General features: G+C 39.5%; 1 protein-coding gene across 3 annotated transcripts in view; it reads left to right on the top strand.

Moving 5' to 3' along the window:
* Positions 1 to 493: 493 nt before the first annotated feature.
* The window catches only part of MDFIC2 (MyoD family inhibitor domain containing 2), a 43,843-nt gene continuing 22,933 nt past the window's right edge, over positions 494 to 21,403 (top strand). Inside the window, exons 1-2 of one of the 3 annotated variants that reach the window (XM_077786170.1) lie at positions 494 to 789; positions 1,469 to 1,556. In XM_077786170.1, the coding sequence (XP_077642296.1) occupies positions 1,469 to 1,556 (88 nt within the window). In that variant the 5' untranslated portion in view covers positions 494 to 789. Of the gene's footprint in view, positions 803 to 853; positions 927 to 1,468; positions 1,557 to 21,403 lie in introns of those variants that run through there. The other 2 variants (XM_021550760.3, XM_077786171.1) reach the window with 2 other exon arrangements.

Raw genomic sequence — 21,403 nt, 5'->3', positions numbered from 1 at the left:
TTCTCTTTAGGCTTCATCCTACTCCTACTACCAGTAGATCAATATTGATGGTGACTATAGCAAGAGAATTTTTAAAACCAACTAAGAAACTGAACTTTGTATGCCTTCAAGGTGTGCCATAGCCCACCCGGGTGGTCCCCTGCCCCCTTGTGCTGCTGCCAAGCCCACTCAGCCCCATGGCACTGGAGGGAAGGGCTGAGCTGGGGAGGGTCACAACACTCAGCTCCCCACGGGCTCAGACCATTCCTTTGCCAAAGTGACAGCTGTAAATAGATATTTAGTGTCTAATTTCTATATCCTTCTGTATCTTAACTTATATTTAGCCAAAACCATGACACATTTATCTGATTTGTTGCTATTAATTTCCCGGTTCTTTTTCTATTTTCTTCCTCCTCTCACAGATTCACTGGGTTATGAACTGCAGTAATAACATTACCAAACCAATTTTTTTCTACTTGAAAAGCTCCTGATTTTTTTTTTTTTTTTTCTTTTAAATCACTCCACTAGTGCTGGGATACTCATTACCCTCCTCCTTCCCTCCCCAGCTCTAGAAGTGCATGCAAACAACAAAGGGGGGGGTGGGGGGAGAAAAAAACCCCAAAGCCTCAGCAGTAAGTTGGCTGATGCTGGCAGCAAGACAAATCTGGCACCACACAGCAGGCAGGCACAGAGTGCACTGCTCATCCTTTCGCTTCGCCGCGCGTGGGAATGCTGGACACCAACAGCCAGCGAGGGACCCGGCCAACAGCTCCTCTCCTCGGCGCCTGAACCCTGCTGCTCTGTGCCCAGGTGGGAGACACAGGTAAAAACAGAAATGCTCGACATCACTGCCTTCCATTGCCACTGAATGCAGGCAGCAGAAGCCCAGGCTGCCTGATCTTATTCCTAGCACAAGCCACAGCGCAGGGGCTGTGTAATGCCCTCAGGTACCGGGACTTTTTCGGCATCCTTGGTGTTACAGTAAAAAAAAATCTTTACTGCAGCTTGCACCAATTTATTTTTTGGGTGTGGGGGGTACACTTTGTTCAAGTTGCCTTTATAAATATTTATTACTATTTGTATAATTATAGCTCTCTGACAGCAGGCTTTACAGCAACTTTGAGCCACAATAAACAGGCAGCCTGGATGCTTCCTCCTCAGCCTGACCGTACCTATTCTATGTGTTATATGTTTATCTATTACCACCATGCTTTGAGCTTATAATTTATTTCATAATGTAATTTATAGTTACATTACAAAAGCATCTCCCTCTGCAAACAGCAACCATGTAATATTGATAAAGCATTTAGGTACAGAACATAAATTCAACGGCTCAGATATTATGTAGTATCAATAATCTGCAGGGAAAAAAAGTGTCTGTGTAAGTATGCACAATTTATTATGGCAGGAACCTAAACAGAGAACATCTTTCTCTGTCAAACTTTCTTTAAGAGAACTTGACATCCCCAAATTCTTTTCTCTCCCACAGATGTCAGAGGACAAGACAGACAAGGTAAAAATCAAAGCAGCTGAAAGTTTTGAACATGAAAAGCAGAATATTTCTTGGCTGAAAAAAGGTAAGTTACTTTGAGTTATTAGTTACTGTTTTGTGTTCAGACATTTCTGTTTTTCTTAAAAAAAAAGCAGAAAATAGCCTATAGGCTTGAATGTGGCCTGAAATTTCTACCATAAAAATTCCATAGCTTGACTTCTGTGCAATATGCACGTACAATTTCTTTTGGTACAGAAAGGCCTAAATTATCAAATTTCAGAGTAACCTGCATTTTTCTAATGTCCTTGCATTCCTGGGAAAGTTTTATTTGACCTTACCTATAAGTATGGCTGATCATCTTATTCTGATGAAAAGTTTTTAGTAACTGAATTTGATTAATACTATTAATAATTATTAATAATTATTTTCTGAAACATGAGTAAAAATCAAGCCTGAATCTTCAGATTTGGCAGTGTCTTATCTTAGAATAAAGAAACATCAGTTGTCAGCGCTTTGGATGTACAGAAACATAGAACTTCAAATGTTGGCAAGTCATAAAAGATAAGTATGGGGACAGTTCAGGTTTAAAAGGTTGAAAAAGAAATGGCATTAAGTAGATAATTTGCAACAAACACCAGTATTTAAAATACTATATTCTATTTTTTTAAGCTATTTAAAAAAAAAATTGAAATATTTCCTTATTGTTTGTACCCATAAAGAAGGAGTCTTCTTTGGATACATTTCTTGCTGAAAAAATTTGATTTGCCAAGTTAGAACATAGCTTATTACATCTTTATGCAAATTTGTTGGTCATAGCAGAATCCCTTTATTGCATTTATTACAGACAAGTAGGCTTTGAATTAAATAAAATTTCCAAGAGTAAGCTTTCAAGATGCACAAGATAGAAATTAAATGTCCATGGCTGGCTGCAAATTATGCTTTTTAATGAGAACAGTTGTATTCTAATCCTAAAAAAAATTATTTTGGGAAGACTCAACAAGTTACCTCATATTTTGAAAATGCCAACTATGGGAGTATTGGGCAAAAGGCACATTTATAGCCACTGCTACGTCATCTGTAAGATGTGCATCGCTATTTTAAGCTCATGTCATTAAGCTGTATGTTAGACCTTTTAGTTGCAAAGGAGTTTGCAGCAAAGCAGGCTTGAATTAATGTCCCTGCATTGGAGCCTTCCATGTTTTTGCAGCATTTGCACAGAATGAAAAGCTGCCACTGGAGCAGAACCCACTGAGCAGCAGGGCTCACTGCCCAACCTCCAGTCCTTGACTGGACACCCAAAGTCCTCTGCTTGCGAGGGGTCACTTAACTTCAACAACAACACAGCAGGCAGAAACTTTCTAGTCTGAGTGTCCCAGAGAGGGATAAAGCTGCGTGGGCAAACAGCAAACATGTAACTGAATTGAGTATTTATTGCATCACTAGAGAGTAAAACGTAAGAGATCTGCGACTCTACAAAGGGATATAAAAGTCCAAGGGATTTTACCACATCTCTGAGCAGGGTAAGACTGATGGCAGGGCCCTGAGTCCCAAATTCATCCTCTGGTCCAGACCTCCTCTAGGAGCCAGGTACATCCCTCACAGCTGCACGCTACCTGAGCTCATGTCACTTAGCTAGGCTACCTCACAAGGTTTTATTCCTCCAGTTCTTCATGCAGAGTTTCAGGATCATTAGCAATGTTCAGATTGTTCTGTGCTTGGAGGAGCTACAATCTCTCAGAAAGAGCCAAATGTTGACTATTGGCACTTCTCCTTTCCAAAGTGCCACCGATCAGAATTGGGCCTTGAAGATCTCCTACAGCAGCTGAGTCAATAACTGAATGTGTCTCATGAGGAAAGCAAATTTTCCTTGAAATAAGAATATGGAAATTATTTTATCTTAAATTGAAGTTTGTTTTTAAAAAATTTGTTGTTGTTTCTTTGCTTTAAGCACTTCTGTGGTATGCACTGGGATTTTAGAATATGGTGAAACAAATTGTCTGGAGCAGAAGCTTATCTTCTATGTTTAAATGTTTTAAAAATACCTCATGTATAGATTTCAGGCATTCCAATAAACAAAGAATTGTGGAGAACAGACTTGTACTGTTTCCATCAGGCACAGTAAGAAGACTATATGTTCTTTTAGCATCCAGTGTTAAAGAAAAAGTTATTTTTATTCATGGTTTTGTATTGATTATTTGTTCCCTCTAAAAGAAACAATCATGAACCACATAGTATCAGAAATAAACAACTAGGCTGTGGTTTTAGTGTCTTTCCTAGACTTCAGTTTTTCCTAATGCTTTGCAAAGTAAAAGCTCATGGACTGGTTGTACAGTGGGTCAACAGCAAAATAAGGTATCTATAAATTTTTGTTGTCCTTCAGCACTAGAAACTGTTTAATCAGGGCAGGGGGATTTTGATCTGGCTGCCAGTTATTTATCTTCTACTTTTTCTTGGAAGAAGATAATTTACTTCTGTCGTGAACCCTCTAAGAGCAGAAATCAAAGCCTCATTCTGAGAGAGAACTTTCTCAAAGCAAAACAGAAACCAAACCTGCCTTGTCAAAAGTATTACAGTAAAAGAGTAGGCTGGGCATCTAGAATTGTATCTTATCAGCAGGAAGAGTATAAACAGTTCAGCTTGTGGCTCTGCCTCTAAATAAGTCATTTTTACTCACTGATGTGCCCTCACACCCTTGCCACGGATGCACCAGGAAACTGATGGCAGTTAAAGATGACACAGGGACAAAAATGTTGCACAAGTCAGCACAGTCTGGGACAGACATAATCATGGCCTTGGTCTGTAATTTTTTTAAAGGATAATGACAAATTTATCCTTTCCTTTTCTTTTTTTCCTTGCACTACAACCCTTTTTTTGGTCAGGGGTCCTCTACAGCACCTGCAGAATGTAGGACCATAATGAAATAGTAATCAAAATGTAAGCAGGGAAGAAGAGTGTTAAATGTGTTTTCTAGATTAGCTTAGACTTTAAAAAGTTCCAAAACATCTCTATCTCTTGAGGCACTTAGCACTGAAGTCTAGACGTGGATAACATGAAAGACTCCCAGAGCTGAAAGTGAGAGCAAGGATGGTGAAATGTTTACAGTCCTATTCCAAGATGTTTCAGGGCAAGGACTGTATACACCAGAAATGCTTTCTGGTAATATGGAATATTCTTCAGGACTATTTATTTCTAAAGAACACACAAACCCTGCATCTGGAGGGTATGCATCAGACCATCACATGCAAATCAACCAGAATTCAATGTATGAATGAGCTTGGAGAAAAGGCAGCTTTGCTTGTCTGACCTGAACACTGATGTGAACCAACCCAAGGAAAACCTGGGATACAGCAGCAAAACCAGACAATGACTCCTATTTTGTGGAGGAGGGGAGACAGTTATTGGTGCTTTCTTCCTCCCATGGGAAGAAAAGGGGAGTTGCTGGAGTTGGTTTTTGATGGAGATTCAGAGATCCCCATATCAGTGCTTACAAAACATCAGGGCAGAGTGAAATATGGGCTCATTAGCAAAGAAGTACTTCAAAAGTTGTCTTCCATGGAAAACTGGAGCAGGAATCCTCAGTGCATGTGCTATTCACACTTATGCACATTTTGCCCTGACATGCACAAATTAACATAAATGACAGTGTCATTATATGACATGTATAAATAAAGAACAGCCAATGTAACTTGAAGATAATATTTGAGAAATGTCCTCTGCAAGGCCTTGCATCCCCACCTACTTCATGCACTCACAAGATTCCATGGAGAGAGAGTGACAGGAAAAGTGGGAGGTGTTTCAAAATTGAAAAAATAAAACAAAATAAAAAGGAGGTATTTAAATTAGATGTTAGGAAGAAATTCTTCCCCGTGAGGGTGGTGAGGCCCTGGCACAGGGTGCCCAGAGGAGCTGTGGCTGCCCCTTCCCTGGAAGTGTCCTAGGCCAGGTTGGATGGAGCTTGGAGCAACCTGGGATAGTGAAATGTGTCCTGCCCAGAGCAGGGGATGAAACTGGATGACCTTAGAGATCCCTTCCATTCCAAGCCATTCTAGGGTTCTGTGATTCGATGAGCAGCAAGCAGATCATCACACCTCAAACAAGAACCACCTCTGGGCTCCTAACCCAACATGGTCATTAGAGGGTCCCGTAAAATCGGGAAGCTACACAAGACACACCTTTAGAAAGGCGGTACCCAAGGATGAGCAGCACTCCCAGGAGCTCACTGGGATGGTCCCACCTTGCCTGACACAGCCAGATGGGCCAGTGGCTCCTTCCACCATGGCAGATTTAGTGCCAGATTAGCAGCCATCTGGTGGGGAAGGAGGGAGGTCAAAGCAGAGCTAAATTCACACCAGCCCCAGCATGTGGCTTTTGGAGCTCCTCACAAACAAATCTCTTGGTATCACTGGGTGATTACAGCCATATGGAAATGTGGGAGCAGGCAGGAGCTTATCTGACGGACATAAAGCTATAAAAGGTGACACTGATTTTGCACAGGGACCGCATTGGTCTGTTCACTATTTCTGCATCCATTGCAAAAGCAAGGGAAAAAATAATAATCTTTGAGGGCCTCACACTGCCCTCCCATGGTTTCATCCCAAACTGGCCACGGCAGCCCAGGAACGCAGATCCAAGTCACACAGAAATGAAATTTCATTTCAGGATATTTTTACACAAAGCCCTCCTGTTTTATGCTGCCCAGCTGTGTACACAAATGTCCTCCATATATAACTTCCAGTGAAAAGTTAATGAAATGGCTTCCTTGCTCTCTTGCCAAAAATATAACTGAAAGTCTAATCTCGAGACTTTCTCCAAAATAGCCCCTTTTTGCACTAAAATTCTCATAAATCAGAAACATTTTTGTCTAAAATAAGCCTGTTTTCATTGTCTTGCAAATAGTAAAAAGTCTAGCCCCAATTTCTTTAATCCACTGCTCCAGCCAGCAGATTTTTGCTGTAGGGTGAAATTCAGCCCAGTACTGAGGGTCAGTGCAAGGTCAGCACTTAAACCATAAAATAGGGCTTAAGTGGTAAATAGAGCCTCTGTTCAGGATTATATTTCACCCCTTAAAAGGACTACATTTCATATGAAAAGAGAGATTTACTTATATCATAGACCTGGCTGTAGTGGCATTATTCAAATAATACTTTATTCCAGTATTAGTCCCATTGGGTGAGACTGGGCCACATTTCTTTGTGGTACATCCCAACACGGGAGCAGACTATTCCTGCCTTCACCAAAACTTCCCACAGCCTGGCCCTGGGATAAGAGGAAAACCTTTCTATATGGCAGCACTCAAAAGTGCTTTTTTCCAAGAACACTTCTTTCCCATGTATGCAGGGGCTTGAAGAGACTTTTACAAGCATTAATAAATTGGGAAGGACACAATGCCACGAGACTGGTATTGCAGAGGGAGAATTGTCCTGGAGACACTCAGGGAATTTCCCAGTTTTTGCAACCTTCCAGCTTTATCCCTGGTTTGGGAGGACTGGAATAAAAAGTACAAGGCTTTTACTTTTGCTGAGACTATTCTCAGCAGAGTGTTTTGATCTGACTTGCATCCCTTCATTTATAGAGTTAAATTACATTTTTAGAATTTCTTCCTAAAATTTCACAAGTAAGTGAATGCAATTTTACATACAACATTGGACACTTGTTTCCTGAATTTTGCTGACTTGGGTCCAGAAGCTTTTTTCACTCTCTTCTTTCAGCCTGAATTAAGTCATTGCATTGAAAAGCTTTATAGAAGAATGATAGCAAAGAAAGACTTCTCAGTTTCACGTAACAGAAAATGCCAAATGCTTCTCAGATGAATGTTCTAATCCAAGTAGACGGGTTCCAAATAAGAACACCACACACACAAAAAAAAGAGCACATTTAAAAACTGATGACAAGGATCCCAGGGGGCTCAAATTCCTGGAAGATGCCTTGTCAGCTTCAGGACTATGACCAAATGAATTAATGAAGACAACCCTTCCTTTAAGTTGTAAAATAGCAGATTTAAAGACTCTTCCAATGGAGAGGGAGTATATGAAATCTGCAATGGTCCCAGCTCACCACTCCTAATTACAGTGTTATAAACTGAGGGGTCCTTGACCTTTGGGCTGGAAGATCCCTGAAGATGTAAGACTTTGGATGTACACTAAAGACAAGGGTACTTCTCTGGGTGATAGTGTTAAAGTTTTAAAGGTTTAAAGTCATGCTCCTATGTGTGGATATCCTGGATATCTATTATAAGAATATATGTGAATGTTTATTTAGGTTTGATTGCTTGAAGTAAATTTGTTCTACAAAGGAAAAGTTTATTTCATTCAACTGCCAGTGCTGGGGAAGACCTGAATGCATTGTTCCATTCACTACTGGAAGTTTTCCAGACCAACTCTATTCTTCGCTGTACTTGGGCAAAATATTCAGAATTTTGCCCATCATTGTGTCAGTAGAACAAAACATGAAATAACACTATAGATACTCTTCAGCTGTTGAGTATCTCGGAACATAAACATTAAAGCAGAGCCCACATGTCCAAAGGCCTCCATAGCACTTCCTATTTAAGATGACAAACTGATGCATGGAAAATCTTAGCCTAAGGGTCAGTGTTAAAGAGATGAATAATTCTATTAAAGAAACAGATCTGCACTGGCTTGTAAAAAATCTGATTTGTCCCAATATGCTTAAGGATAGCACTAATCATCTCAGGGCATCACTGCAACAGGAGGAACAAAGCCATGGCTCTTTTTATCACCTCAGTTCATAGAGGGAAGGGTCAAATGCCAAACTGGTCTGCTAGATCTGAGGCAGTGTAAGCCCATCAGAACAAAAACTATGCAGGCCTGATTTACTTTGAGTTAGAAGGCAGAATAATCATGGAATATTTACAGTCAGTTTTCAGGAAATGTTTTATAGGCCTGGGATATTACACACTAGTATGTGGAGTCAAACTGACAGACACAATCATACAGAGGTGTAGGAAAATCCTTATAATTGGAGCAGTTCAATGAAATATTCAGATTAAATACAATTAGGTTATGAAAAAAAATAGACCTCCCCTCATATGACTGAAGATTTCCAATCATTCTCTAAAATACAACTGCTTTTAAGTACTCAAGACAAAGTGCTGTGTGTATGGGCTAAATACTGGGCAGGCTGGTGGTCTGTTGCTTTTGAAAGATATTACAGGAAAAAAGATCAGAAGTGAAATTAGTTTAAACATTTCTTGTTAGCTGAGATTCAACAGAATTATTTTCCATCTATTTTTTAAATGAGTATTTAGAACTAAGTCCAAATGGAAAGAGATATTAAAAGTGACTGTTCTAAATGACCAATAATAAAATCCTGGACACAAACCCCTCCTCAGAACAGCTTGGTGATTAAATCTGGGACTTCAGATCTGGGCTCAGGGGACATGAACATAGGAGAGTACTCAGACTCACTCCTTCCAGAAGAAGACCCTCATCCCCAGATATCAGACACTGTGCAATACCATGGTTTGAAGATTCCCAAGTGTCTCTGTCAGGACTGATCACTTAAATCTCATTGCTCCAGAGAGAGAGAGGGCAGGACACCCGAGTGAAGGGATGGCCTCTAACTCCTGTCAGGGACAGCATTCAGTTATCAGTAAAAAGTGGAAAATCTTTGAGATTCAACACCCCATCCAACTTTAATTCCTTGTTTCCTCACCTATCCCCTCACCTTTTGAGTCCCAGTCAGCTGGTGCTCTGCATGCACTGTGCAGAAAGCTGAACCTGGGGCTCTGCTGCCTGCTGGACAGAAGGACACGTGCAAAAATGAGGTGCTGAAGCCCTCAGTGTCAGCTGAGTTCCTTAATAACTCCTACTACTCCTGAGATTCACCTCTTTGAAGAGAATTGCACAAGGCCTCTTAACCCCCTAAGTGATATTTCAGTGTTGCAGAGATCTTTGTTATTCCCCTAAACTAAATTAATTTTTATTTTATAGGAGTCAAACAGTCTCTTAGGGTCTCTTGATTATGTAGCCTCATTCCAATTTCAGTCTTTAATCTGAATAAACACATTAGAAAAACGCAGACACAATTAACTTAATCATAAATTCAGATGGATTGTTTATTATCTGTCTACTTAATGTGCTTATGATTGCAGCAGTTAAACATGATAATGTTGTCTTCTCTCACATATAAATGAATACACACAGCACAGAAATATGCCCAGGAAAAAAAACTTCTCCCTGAATACATCAATGGGCTCCAGATATAGAGAAGTAGATGCACCACTCACTGCTGTGCTCTACAGAAAACAAACATTGCCATGATATTGTTGAGACACGGGAGAACTGATTGCTGACAGATTATGTTCTTCTTGCTGAAATATGTCTACAAACAGCTTCAAATGAAAGGAGATGCTACTGCAGCAGGAATACAACTAGGAACACTCTTTGCTTATGTCACTGCACCTGCAATTCAAAGGAAGTGTAGATTTTGGGCAAATAAGACCACTTGAGTTTTTCAGAGTAAGATACAGGTCAAATCAGTATCTTCCAACTGAAGAAAACTCAGACATCAGATTTAGAGAACTTTCTGCTTTGTGATCTTTGTAAATATAGTTGTCTTAAATAGAAGTTAAACCCTTTTAGCACCAAAAATTGTGTTTAGTTACATGCCCATGGCAACTAAAACTTGTGCCAAAATGCTTTCATGTATCTACAAATGCTTGGATGCCAGAAGTTAAATTGGAATATGATTCTTCCTGTTCCTACAGCATATTGAATATGAATAATTATTTCAAGCATGCATCCAAGTTAAATTGTTGATTATTACTCAGACTTCTCTGTCACTAGACTAGTTTTTTAATAATCACAGAGTATACCATGATGAAGGTTTATTTGTCCTCAGAATATTCAAGTTTTAAGTAAATTTAAAACCCATTACACTTTTCCCCCTCAAACAAGAACGACTGAAAAATATCTACTATGAAAGTTCATGAGCAAAGAGGAAGAAGAGGGAAGATAAAATAATGAAAACTCAAAGGTCAATTCAAATCTCTTCAGTTTCACTTTCTCAACAATTCCCCTCATCTATAAATACTAAACAAACAGATTTCCTTATTAAAAGAAACTGAAGTTGTAGGCTAATTTTGAAGCTCTGAAGTCCATGCTTATATTCCAGGAGTGAGTAAAACAATACAAGAGATGATGAGATTAGGGGAAGAAAGCCAAGAGAATCATAGGAAAAGGCAATTATGGCACCTGGTAGTCATTCTGGCTAGATGACGTGGTGACCAAATTTATTGTCAGCAGGTATTTTAAGTGCTTACTATTTAAAAAAAAAATACTATTGCTATTATAAAGCAAGGCATATAAAATTTAGCATAAAGTATTTGAACTATATCCAATACAGCTTCCAGCTAAGACATTTTTTTTTCTTTTCCTAGTTTATTTATGATTTAAATAAATAAGTAGCCTATGAGCTTTGAGAAGATATTCACTTCACGCTCTTGGTCCCCAGCTTTACAATCAGCCCTATTCCATCAAAATGGTAACCACTGAGCAAAGAAATTCCAAACAGCAGTGGAAGCTTCCCCAACAGTGGCTTGGAGGGAATCACCAATATTTGTAGAAGGATAGTACAGTTCTCATGCCTTGAATTTTTTCATGAAAAATAAATAAAATATAAAAACTCAGCAGTGGTTTTTACAGTATGACACAGCAGTATTACTTGCATTAGGCCAATTTACCACTTATGATAGCAGTAATAGCACTAAAAGCCAATAAAAGCGGTCTGTTCGTTCAGAGATTGGCTTTTATGGCTTATTCTAAATATTATCAAGTGAATCAAAAGCTGTCATTATAGTGTCTAAAAAGGCTTCGTACCTTGTAAGCAAACAGTGTGACTTTGACAAATAATCATTAATATGCCTGTGTGAGACCAGGGCTGAAAGAGAAATAAAAAGAAAAACCCAATATTTCACTTTACATAAATCATTAAGATCATTACAGTTAAATTTCACACAGAATAAAACAGATTTATATGTACAATGCCATAATTTTCCCAAGTTGGAGTTTTTTATCTCTGTACATTTTCATAAAACAGGAACTTGTCAGAACAGCAAGCAATGGATGGTTGGACTACAAATATGCATCTTCATCAGCTCTGGAAAAACAAGGGGTGCACATGTCTAGGCAGTGCCTTTTGGGCCACATCTAACCTAATCTTCCCTTGACTCTCATCCTGCCTGACAAAAGTTTCTTCTTCATATTTTCCTGCTGCTCAACCTTACAGGGTCGGTCTCTCAAGGTCACAGCTCTGACAGCCAGACATCCCTGCTGGCTGGCTCTGTAATGCCCCCATTTCTAATTGGATCTCCTTGGGCAGGCATTGGGGCTACCTCAGGACAGGGAGGAGGATGGACAAGGTGGAAACATGGCAGGAGCTTCAGGACACCACGTGGGATGGGACATCTCATGTGGGGAGGGTGACCACAGCACCACGTAAGAGTGTAGGTATTGGAAAAGCTGGGCATAGATTGTACAAGAGATTGATTATGTAGTCCAGACTTTTCTCAATTAATTAAAAACGTAAATTAATTAAATTAATAACTAGTGTTAATCAAATAACAGTTGAATCTTAGCTGTGCACACACCACGTGCCCCTTGTGCTCACAGAATGATTTTTCAGTGCAACGCCAGCAAGAGCATTTGAGAGCTCCAGTTACTCTGAGCACCTTATGAAGAGCCTGCCCTTAGTTCTGCAGGGCACAGCACTTCCTCAGCCCCCAAACCACCCTCAGTGACCTCTTAACCACTCTGGAAGACACCCAGGCTCCAGGCATGAGACCACGAGCCTGGGACAAGATAAGATCCCTGGGCCAGGCATGGCCACCTGTCAAGTGGCCTTGACGGCAAGGCTTGGGCATCTGGCTCAAGCATTCCTGCTCCCACAGGTAGTGCTGCGCCTCCGGGAGGTTTTTCTGCCCACTCTATTTACAGTTCTGGGGGTCCCCAGGGATGGGCAGCTGGCATTGGCAGCGTTATGTGATCCACTGCCCAGCTGCATGGAGCACATGGACAAACAGGAACATGTGGTGCTGCCCTGCCAGGGGAATTATCCCCACAGCACGGCCCTTCAACAGCCACGTGTGTTTTCCAGGCAATTTATGAGAGCAGAAAACCAACACGCCTCCTATTCCAAGCTTCTAATTTCTTTGGCCATCTTTCATTTTTTCCCCATGAAGAACTTTCCAGAAACACCCCATTAAGAGTGAGTTAGAAAGATCCCAGGTAAAAACTGGTACTCCAGGTTTTGCCTAAGGTATCCTAAACCATGGTAGGAAACCTGCTAGGATTTACTACCTGCTTGCATTTAACCAAGAGGAGGTGTATTATATCTTTAAATCTACACCAAGTAGAGCTGCTTCCCTAAAAAACCCACCCATTGCATTATGGGTTTGATTGTTTCAACCTAAATAGTAAAAAAATCAGGTAAGAGCTGTTGATCTACATAGAACCACAAGATCATCTTGTTCCCACCCCCCTGGCATGGGCTCAACCTTACAGGGATAAAAGGATTTTGGTCCATCTGAACCTCATCTTTCAGGCAGAGTGCAGCAACTACCAAGGTCCCTTCCAGACCCAAAACAAATTAAAAAAAATTAAACATTTGCTTTCCTACACCCAGGCTTAGGTGTTTTAACAGAGTCAGCCGTGAACTTAGATACTTAGGGACTTAGAGAACAGAAGCTGCTCACTGAAATTAATAATGTCAGTGTTCCTCTCCCAGTATTTTGCAGTGCTGATTTCAGTCCCCAGCACTCCTATAAAATGGGAGAAAAAGATCTTGCCACTCAAAGATTTGAGCAGTTTGGTCTGTTTGGTTTTCAGGCCGTGGCTCTGCAGTGCATGGATTCATCACACACAGTTTTTCTGTATTATTTTTCCCAAGGCTTCAATCCCCCCCATACTTTAGCCCCTCCTTCATTCCTGTCACACTCAAGTTCTCTGTTACTGCTGAGGAAAATCAGAGCCCAGGACACTGCAGGTTGCTGTGCAACCCAAAACAACCCATGCACATGCTGACAAAATGAAAACATCAGATATGATTCTTTAGGCTGAGATTTCAAGAGCAGAGACACCAGAGTTACTCATATGCCTGAAGTTAGGCTTGTGCTTAGGCCTGTTGCTGAATCTGCTTCTGATACAAGATGAAGGATGCCTTGGTTTTGATTAGAGGCCACATCTTGGCTACAGTGTTGTGCTGTTTCTAATTGTTGGTGTAGTCAAGAAATTCTATCCTTCCACTTGAGACCACCTGGAGAAATATATTCCCCACCCCAACCCCCTAAACTTCTCCCAGAAGCCCAAAACTTGGCATTAACATAATACATATTTTCCATTCTCCCCTCACTAATGAGATGCATTGGTATTTTTACCTGCTTTGTGCAGTGTTTTGTTAATGGGGAATGTTTCAAACACTGCATGGTAATGGGAGATGGGATTATGTATTTATTAATCCCAAGGGCGCCGTGTAGACCAAACCAATAAGTTACAAGGAAACTGGCAGCACAGGGTTTGAGAAACTCTTCCAAGCTTTGCCTGGCTGCATTTGGCTGTGCTTTAAAACTTTGTGCTGAGCTAGGGCTGCTTGGGTCAACTGTGATGCAAACAGGCTGCACTGACCCCTCTGCTCTGGGTCAGTCGTGCCACAGCCAGGGGGACCTGGTGGCCAAGGAGATGCACTTTGAGCAGCTGATCAATATGGTTTGTTGTATAATATAGAAAACCTTGTTATATGCAGAGAAATTGGGGAAAAAAAAGTTAGTTATGGCGTGTCTCCATTGACAGAAAAAATCTCTTTCCACCCTTGGAGATTGTGTTTATATGCAATGATGCCTAAATCTGTCTGTATGGGAGTTTACCCCAGATGCTGCAGTCAAATTCACCCTCCACCTTCTCTCCTGCCTCAGCAGGTCAGCCTAGAGTTCTTAGTTAAGTGGCTTTATAGAATTAAAGACATTTATTTTTTCCACAACTGAAAGACTGTCACTTGAAGATGAAACCTGATTCACCTCCCAAAGGAAAATTAGAGAAAGTTTGATGGATTTGCCCTCTGTAACATTCAAGTTTGTGTGCAGCAAGAAAAGGAAATAAAAACTAATGGAAAGAGACATTTTTTCTATGATCAAAACTGAATTCTTCCAAGAATGCATTCCCAGACTTTACTCAGAAGAAATAGTTGTGAGGTCAAATGATTCACAAAGTCCAGCTTTGCTCAGGCACCTTGTTTTCCCTTATGAGGTAAAAAAACCTGACAAATTTTTACTTTTCACTTGAGGTTCTCAAATCCTTTTCAGCACTTAAACACTAAAGCAGCCTATTTGCTTCATGAAGGTGATTAATAGGAGTGGAGGTGAAGCAATTACTTAGAAATGTGATTGCTTTAGGTATATGTAATACTTAGATATTCTAAATATCCAGCTTTATGGGTAGCTGAGACCCTTGACTGCAGTTTCCAGTGCCCAGCACCTCTTAATGAACTCTGCATATAGCCAAGAAATAAACAGAAATAATTTTAGCACCCAAAATTAATAGCTGTAGATGAGGTAAAATATCACAAAGGACTGACATTGACTTTAGTGAGAGAAATGAACCCTTAATAAAAATGCCAGTGCTGAATTGTTAGAATCTGGCTTCCACTGATTCTCAGTCTCATTTTCTGTTGTTTTATCACTCTTAAAAAAAAAAAAAGAAAAAAAAAAAAGTGGCAACATCTGCTTTTCTGGCCTGTGATAACCTTGTTTGTGCAGTATCAGCCTGTTCAAAATACGGCATTTTATTTTATCAGCTTTGAACTGAAGCCCTAGAATTGGTTTTAAAACTAAACTTTCACTCCAGAAAATAAACATTTTTTTGAGGCAGATGCTCGCAGCTTTGTACATAAATTTTAAGAGGTCTGGCTCCAGGACTGCTCACTCTGACCTCCTTCTCCCATCAGTGTTCCACTGGAATACAGGTTTTTTTAAAAATTAGATCCGAGTCCTGATGTACCTCCAAATCCTGGATTCCCTTGGACTGCCAGGGAAGAGGCAGCAGTCACCATTAGCCAGGTACAACACTGAAGTTGTTGGCATGCCTCTTGCCTTGGAACGTGTGTAAATTTACATTACAGTTATTTAAGCAGCTGATTTTAAACTGCTTTCTTCATCTACATTGCCCATAATGTATATTATAAAATCCTTATTTTCACTATGGTGAAGACTGCCTAAACTCCAGCTGGATAAAGACTCTATTTGCTTTGTCTAAACAGTGCAAGCTCTCCCATATTCAATGACTACTGGAATTATTGTGTGATCTTTTCAGCTTCTAATGCATATTAATTTGTAATATACAAAACCCTTCAATAAATAATTGTGCAGACTGAATAAAAAAGCAATTTAAACTTTCCCCCCCCCCCCAACTGGAGACACTTTTTACAAATAGTTCTTTTAAGTAGTCTTAATAGTATCTCTTTAATATTGCCATTAAAATTCACCAGAGTTCAAGAGCAGAGCAAATTTACATCTGTTAAAATAATGGAATTGACACTGATATTACATCATTGCTATTTTAAATAATCATTCTTCATAATTCTAACCTACTTGCTTTAAGTTGCAAATAAAGGGCTTGTTCTTACTTTCACCAAAGTGGATGGCAAAACTCCCTTTGGCTTTCAAGGAGCAGCACCTAGATTTAGAGACAGGGCTCTCTGCTGATGTGTTGGGGTTTGACTGCCTTCACTAATGCAGCAAAGAATAAATCCCTCTGAGAGAAAAATTCCTGACAGGGGTTCTGTGAGCTCCAGACAGAGAGGATAATTGTACTGGGCCAGCCTGTTCCCAAAAATCACAGAGCTCCATAGACTGCTCTGAGTTCCAAGGTAGTTACAGGTTTTTTTGCTTATTTTCACAAGAAAGCAACATTTTATATAAGTGTTTTTTGCCATTTTAGTGCAATTTTGTGGTTTTCCTTCCTTAAAATTTTGGGAGAGGTTGTTTGAAAAGAAGCATGATGACAACCCTCACAAATTCACCTTCTCTTGGGAGAATATTAGAACCTTCACTGAAATTACATAAGTGTTCTATGAACAATTCAAACTGAACCTAAAGGAATTAAAAATATACACCATACACAGCTGGAAAGCCACCGAGAAGGTGAAATCAACGTAGCTCTTTCCCTGATGACAGCAGAAAATGAAGCAAGGATTTTTAAGCAATAGAGAGGATAAAGGCTATAGCTGACACTACTTAAAACTGGAGAAAAAATAGACTTTTCATTATCCATTTAGCACTCAAATGAACACAGTTTTGTACCTGACTTTTCCTGAGCTGCTTTTGTGTTCTTCAGAAAAAAATAAATCAGTGTCCACCTTGCAGCTTATCATGTGTAAAATCACCATAGTTCAGTTGTCTATGTAGACCTCAAGTTTTCAGGGACAGAAAGGTTTCACCTGTATCTGCACTGAGCATTTAGTGTGACAAATTTCTGGCCATGGCAGAAATCACCATCACTCCAGCAACTTTGTGCTAATGCACCTCTGAAATATGCTGAACATTTACAGGACAATAACCACCAGCTGAGTCTTAACCATAATTTTGTACTGCAGTAACAGGGCTGTTACATGTTATCTGGAAACCAGAGAACTTTATTAGCACTGTCATAAAAGCTAAAGAAGAATCAACCCCTTGTCCTAGCACCACTGACACTGCCTATTATAAATAAGATATCCATCAAACATATTTAGATCCTAACTGAAATGGCAATTGCCTTGGGTGTCTTTAAGAGTAATTTGATTTTAAAGAAAACCACATGAGAGAACAAAATGTGACCCTTTACTGTGAAGAAAAGCATAAGTAAGCAGCACCACCAAGACCAGGAGGAAACAAATTATTCCAGAAATATCAAGCTTTGAAGAATCTGATGTGCTGACTTCTTTACTCCACTTGGAATTACTTATCCATGATATTACTTTCCACTTTCACAGTGGGACACCTGCCCTTGTGCTCATTTGGGGAAAAGAATGAAACACAGCTTGAATGTTAGGGAAATATTTTCCAAGCAAGGATGATTAGGCAATGCTCTGCCCTAGGAAGTGTTTCAGGCACTGTCACTTAATGATGTTTAAGGAGAAATAAGAGGGAAAACACCTAAGTGTTTAGCACACAGGGATTTTCATGTCCTGAAGACTGGGTCTAGCTGAACTGAGCTCCTTTGCATCTGCATGACCTGTAATTATTTTTGGCATCACTCCTCAGCTTTAAAATAGTCCATCATTCCCCCATGCCAGTGGCCCTAACACAAGATGATGTCTGTGCAACCCATCCTTCAGGGCAGTCCTGAATCACACTGCAAACCAGGGAAGGGCAAGCTAAATATGTTACAAATATGGCTTTTCAAAGAAACTTGCTTATTTTGTAGCTTTCCAACCATATTAATAGGAGGAAACATATACCTGACATGGAAGACCAGCTGTTGCCACAATTCTTCACCACAGGAAGAAGGAATATTCAAATATGCCCATCCCTATCTAATTAAGCCTATATTATAGACTATTTTTATATTATAAATGTACATTCTAGATTCTTCATTCCAGCACTATTCTCTTCCAACACTAAAACCTGCTTATCTGAAGAACTCACGTAGCTGCAAAAATTTCCATTGGAAGAAATATGTTCTCATGTCATCTATTTTTGGCTTTCCATGCTGTGACAACAGAGGCTGGCCTGGTGTTTCTATATCTGAATATTTCTCAGGTAGCAGAAAAGCTGCCGCAGATTGCTTGGCACCTGCTCGAGGATGAGGTGAACAGAAAGCAAAGCAAAAGTATTTTTATTTCATCAAGAACATTTTGGCCAAGCCTTATTTGTAGAAGGTAAAAACTGAGGAAAGTGTAAACCGATGGGGAATGTAATCTTTTAATATTTTGGGAGCATGAAACAGTGAAATCAGAGTTCAGAACTAGAGCAGGTTTAAGACACAGTGGAGCAAAAGTGGCAGGTGCTGGGGAGAAATATCTTTTTCAGGATAAGTGTTTAAGACCTGGTAGCCATATTTTGGTAGTTCTACTCTTGTTTAAACAAATTAATTTCTGAGAAAGCAATATAAAAAATGGGAAACACAAATGCCAATACAAACCTATTGCAAGTATGAAACACCAGCAACAAGCCTATGGCTGCTGAGTTAGGAAAAAAAACTCCAATGTACTTAGATACATTGTCTTTTGCTAATATACTTTTTGAAGACCTGACTTTTTTTAATAGAGCAGCTATTAAGAGAAACTAATTATGATTTTATTTTTAAGGGCCTGGATTTTCTCTTACATGTATCATCCTAACTCAGGAGAAGGGCCATTCAAGCAAATGAGATGAGGTTGGTGTGAACGAGTTTAAATGATCACACAAAGGCCTCAAGATATTTATGGATGGAATGAGTCATTCCTGTTCTGGTTGGATGATTGCATCAGTGGAGAATTATCATCATGCAGGGCCTGAGCCTCTGTTCTTTTATATCACCCATACATCAGGAAACACTCTGTGAAGTTAGTCAGTATTTCAGTAGCCTAAAACCAACAAGTTGATAGCACTGAGCCCACAGCCCCAATTCCACATAGCAGCTGTGCACTGACTCTAAAGGAGCTGCCCATCTAAATCAGGAGATCAGCTGGTCTTTCTTCTTTAGTCTGTTTACCTAAAATAATTTAGCAAAGTTTAGTAAGAGCTGTTTCTCATTTAAAATGTGAAGTAACTGTCGTCAAAGAACATTCTTTTCCTAGCAACACATTCAAAAAGGTAGCTTTTTTTCCCATTAGTCTCCAGCAACATATCTACAAAAGAGACATTAAATAGATAAAACAAGTTGAACTACTCAGGCTTCTTTTTACACTAAATGCAGATCTGAGAGACATCTTCAGCAAGCCAAGTCTTGGAATATATTTTCATGATTTCTGGGTAAAAGTAAGAAACAACTATGCCAGAACCAACTGGATTTTTGCCATTTTAGGCACACACCAGGTTTGGTGGTGCTAGAACAACATGTGATCCATCCATCTTATCTCTAAGAACAAGCAATGCCAGCTATTCAAGAAGCCAGCTCAGAAAGCGTTGTGGTGAGCTGCTGCAACTATCTAGAATAGATTATGAGAGAATTAAATGGCTGGAACATCTCCAGCAACTGTTGGAGTTCCCAAGAAGTTTTTTTCCTCACAGTAATGACTTTAAGGCTAATTAGAGGCAGGAAACCAAAACGGCAAATTCCCCAGACACCAGGTGTTTACCAGAAAAATCCCTTCCCCAGCCAGACACCATCCCTGTTCTCAGTGGTCTCCACGAGCCTCTCCCCTGCCAGACAGGAGGTGTTCTGCCTCCCCAGTATGTCTGTGCACTTCTCACTTTGGAGAATTGGGAAGGCTTAAAATCACCTTCAAGGTGGAGAAAACCAAGCGTGGATGTTGCTTGGATTCATCTCAGCAGCCCCAGGAGCTGGCTGAGAACCAGAGTGAGGTTTTTCATGCTGTAGGCTACCAGGCCATTCTGTTTTGCTGCTCTCCTGTCCCTGCCCAGCCAGAAGCCCACCACAAACATAAACCTGGAGAACATGGGATTTAAATAACTCCCAGTGCAGTTTTAATCCCTACTATTCTACCTTTATCTGAAGATATTTAAGCACCAAGCATTGCAAGTATTGTGGTTTCATATTCATGTCATATTTTACTAGTACCCTGTAGTAGTCCTGGTACCTTGTCTGCATCAAGTGGTGTTTTTTCTCTTTTTCCACAAACAAGAGATGTCTGCAACACAACTTTTGTGCAGCTCTATTTATATCTAAAGCCTGAGGATTTCTGGGAGGATAAGAAAAAAAAAAAAGAAGATTATGTATTTATTCAGAAATTAAATGAGATTAATAATTTGAAAGCAATTTACAAATAGCAATCAGCCACTGCAATGAAGGTCAAAAGAAAAAGGACACATTAACAATTGAATCTCTTCCCTTCCTTTAAAGTTTTAATGCTTCATACCTGTTAATAATGGGAAATATTCTTCTTCAAGAGTAGCATTTTCAAAAATTGGTAGGATCCTTTTGCTAATTCTAATCTTCCTTTAATAAAATAATTTGCTAAAAAGGATTATAAAAAAGCATGAAAATGAAATGCCAATGGAAACGTACTGCCTATACAATAAATAGTTAATGTATTTTCTAAATGAATGATTTAAAATAGCTATTAAAGTAAAGAGAATGAGCTTATGTTTCTAGTAATGACTTCTCTGCCTCAGAATGAAATCTGTAAATCCCTGATTGCAATTTCACATCCCAAAAGAACAAGCAGTCCTGGGACCGATGCTTATTGCCTTTATCATTAATACTAGCACACTAAATATGTAATTTTTATATCACTGGTTTGAATATTTAGATTTATACTTGTGTATGCTTTATGTTTTAAATCCCACACAACCATTCTGTCACAAAAATAAAGCTCTCCTTCAACAAGGCTTTTTTGTACGTACATGTATACACAGACTTTCAGTACAACTACAATTTTATTCATAAGAGTGCATAATGATTCAGGCTGTGATTGTTAATAAAAATGCATTTCTAACCATCAAATTTGAGTCTATTATTCTAAGTTAATTGCATTTGCCCTAAAGAGACTTGCGACTGGCTGTCAGCCTATTTGTGTCAGTTCCATTTTATTCATCAGTCAATCTTGTCTCCTCTTTTTTCACATCCCATATATTGATCAAATAGATTTGTTAGCATGCCTCTGCAGCTTTAAAAAAGTTTTTGTTATTTGTCAGGTTTATTTGATTACTATATTAGTTGAGTGTTATCTTAATTGTTATTTCAATAGAAAATAAATGCCCTTTGATAGTGCCACAAGATTCCCATTAAATATAATCCATATAACAAGTTAGTGGATGAAGTGAATGTGGTAAGAAAA

The sequence above is a fragment of the Lonchura striata genome, chromosome 12 (assembly GCF_046129695.1).
Source record: "Lonchura striata isolate bLonStr1 chromosome 12, bLonStr1.mat, whole genome shotgun sequence".
Taxonomy (NCBI): Eukaryota; Metazoa; Chordata; class Aves; order Passeriformes; family Estrildidae; genus Lonchura; species Lonchura striata.
Note: the sequence above shows the minus strand (reverse complement) of the source record. Positions and strands in the feature narration are given on the sequence as shown.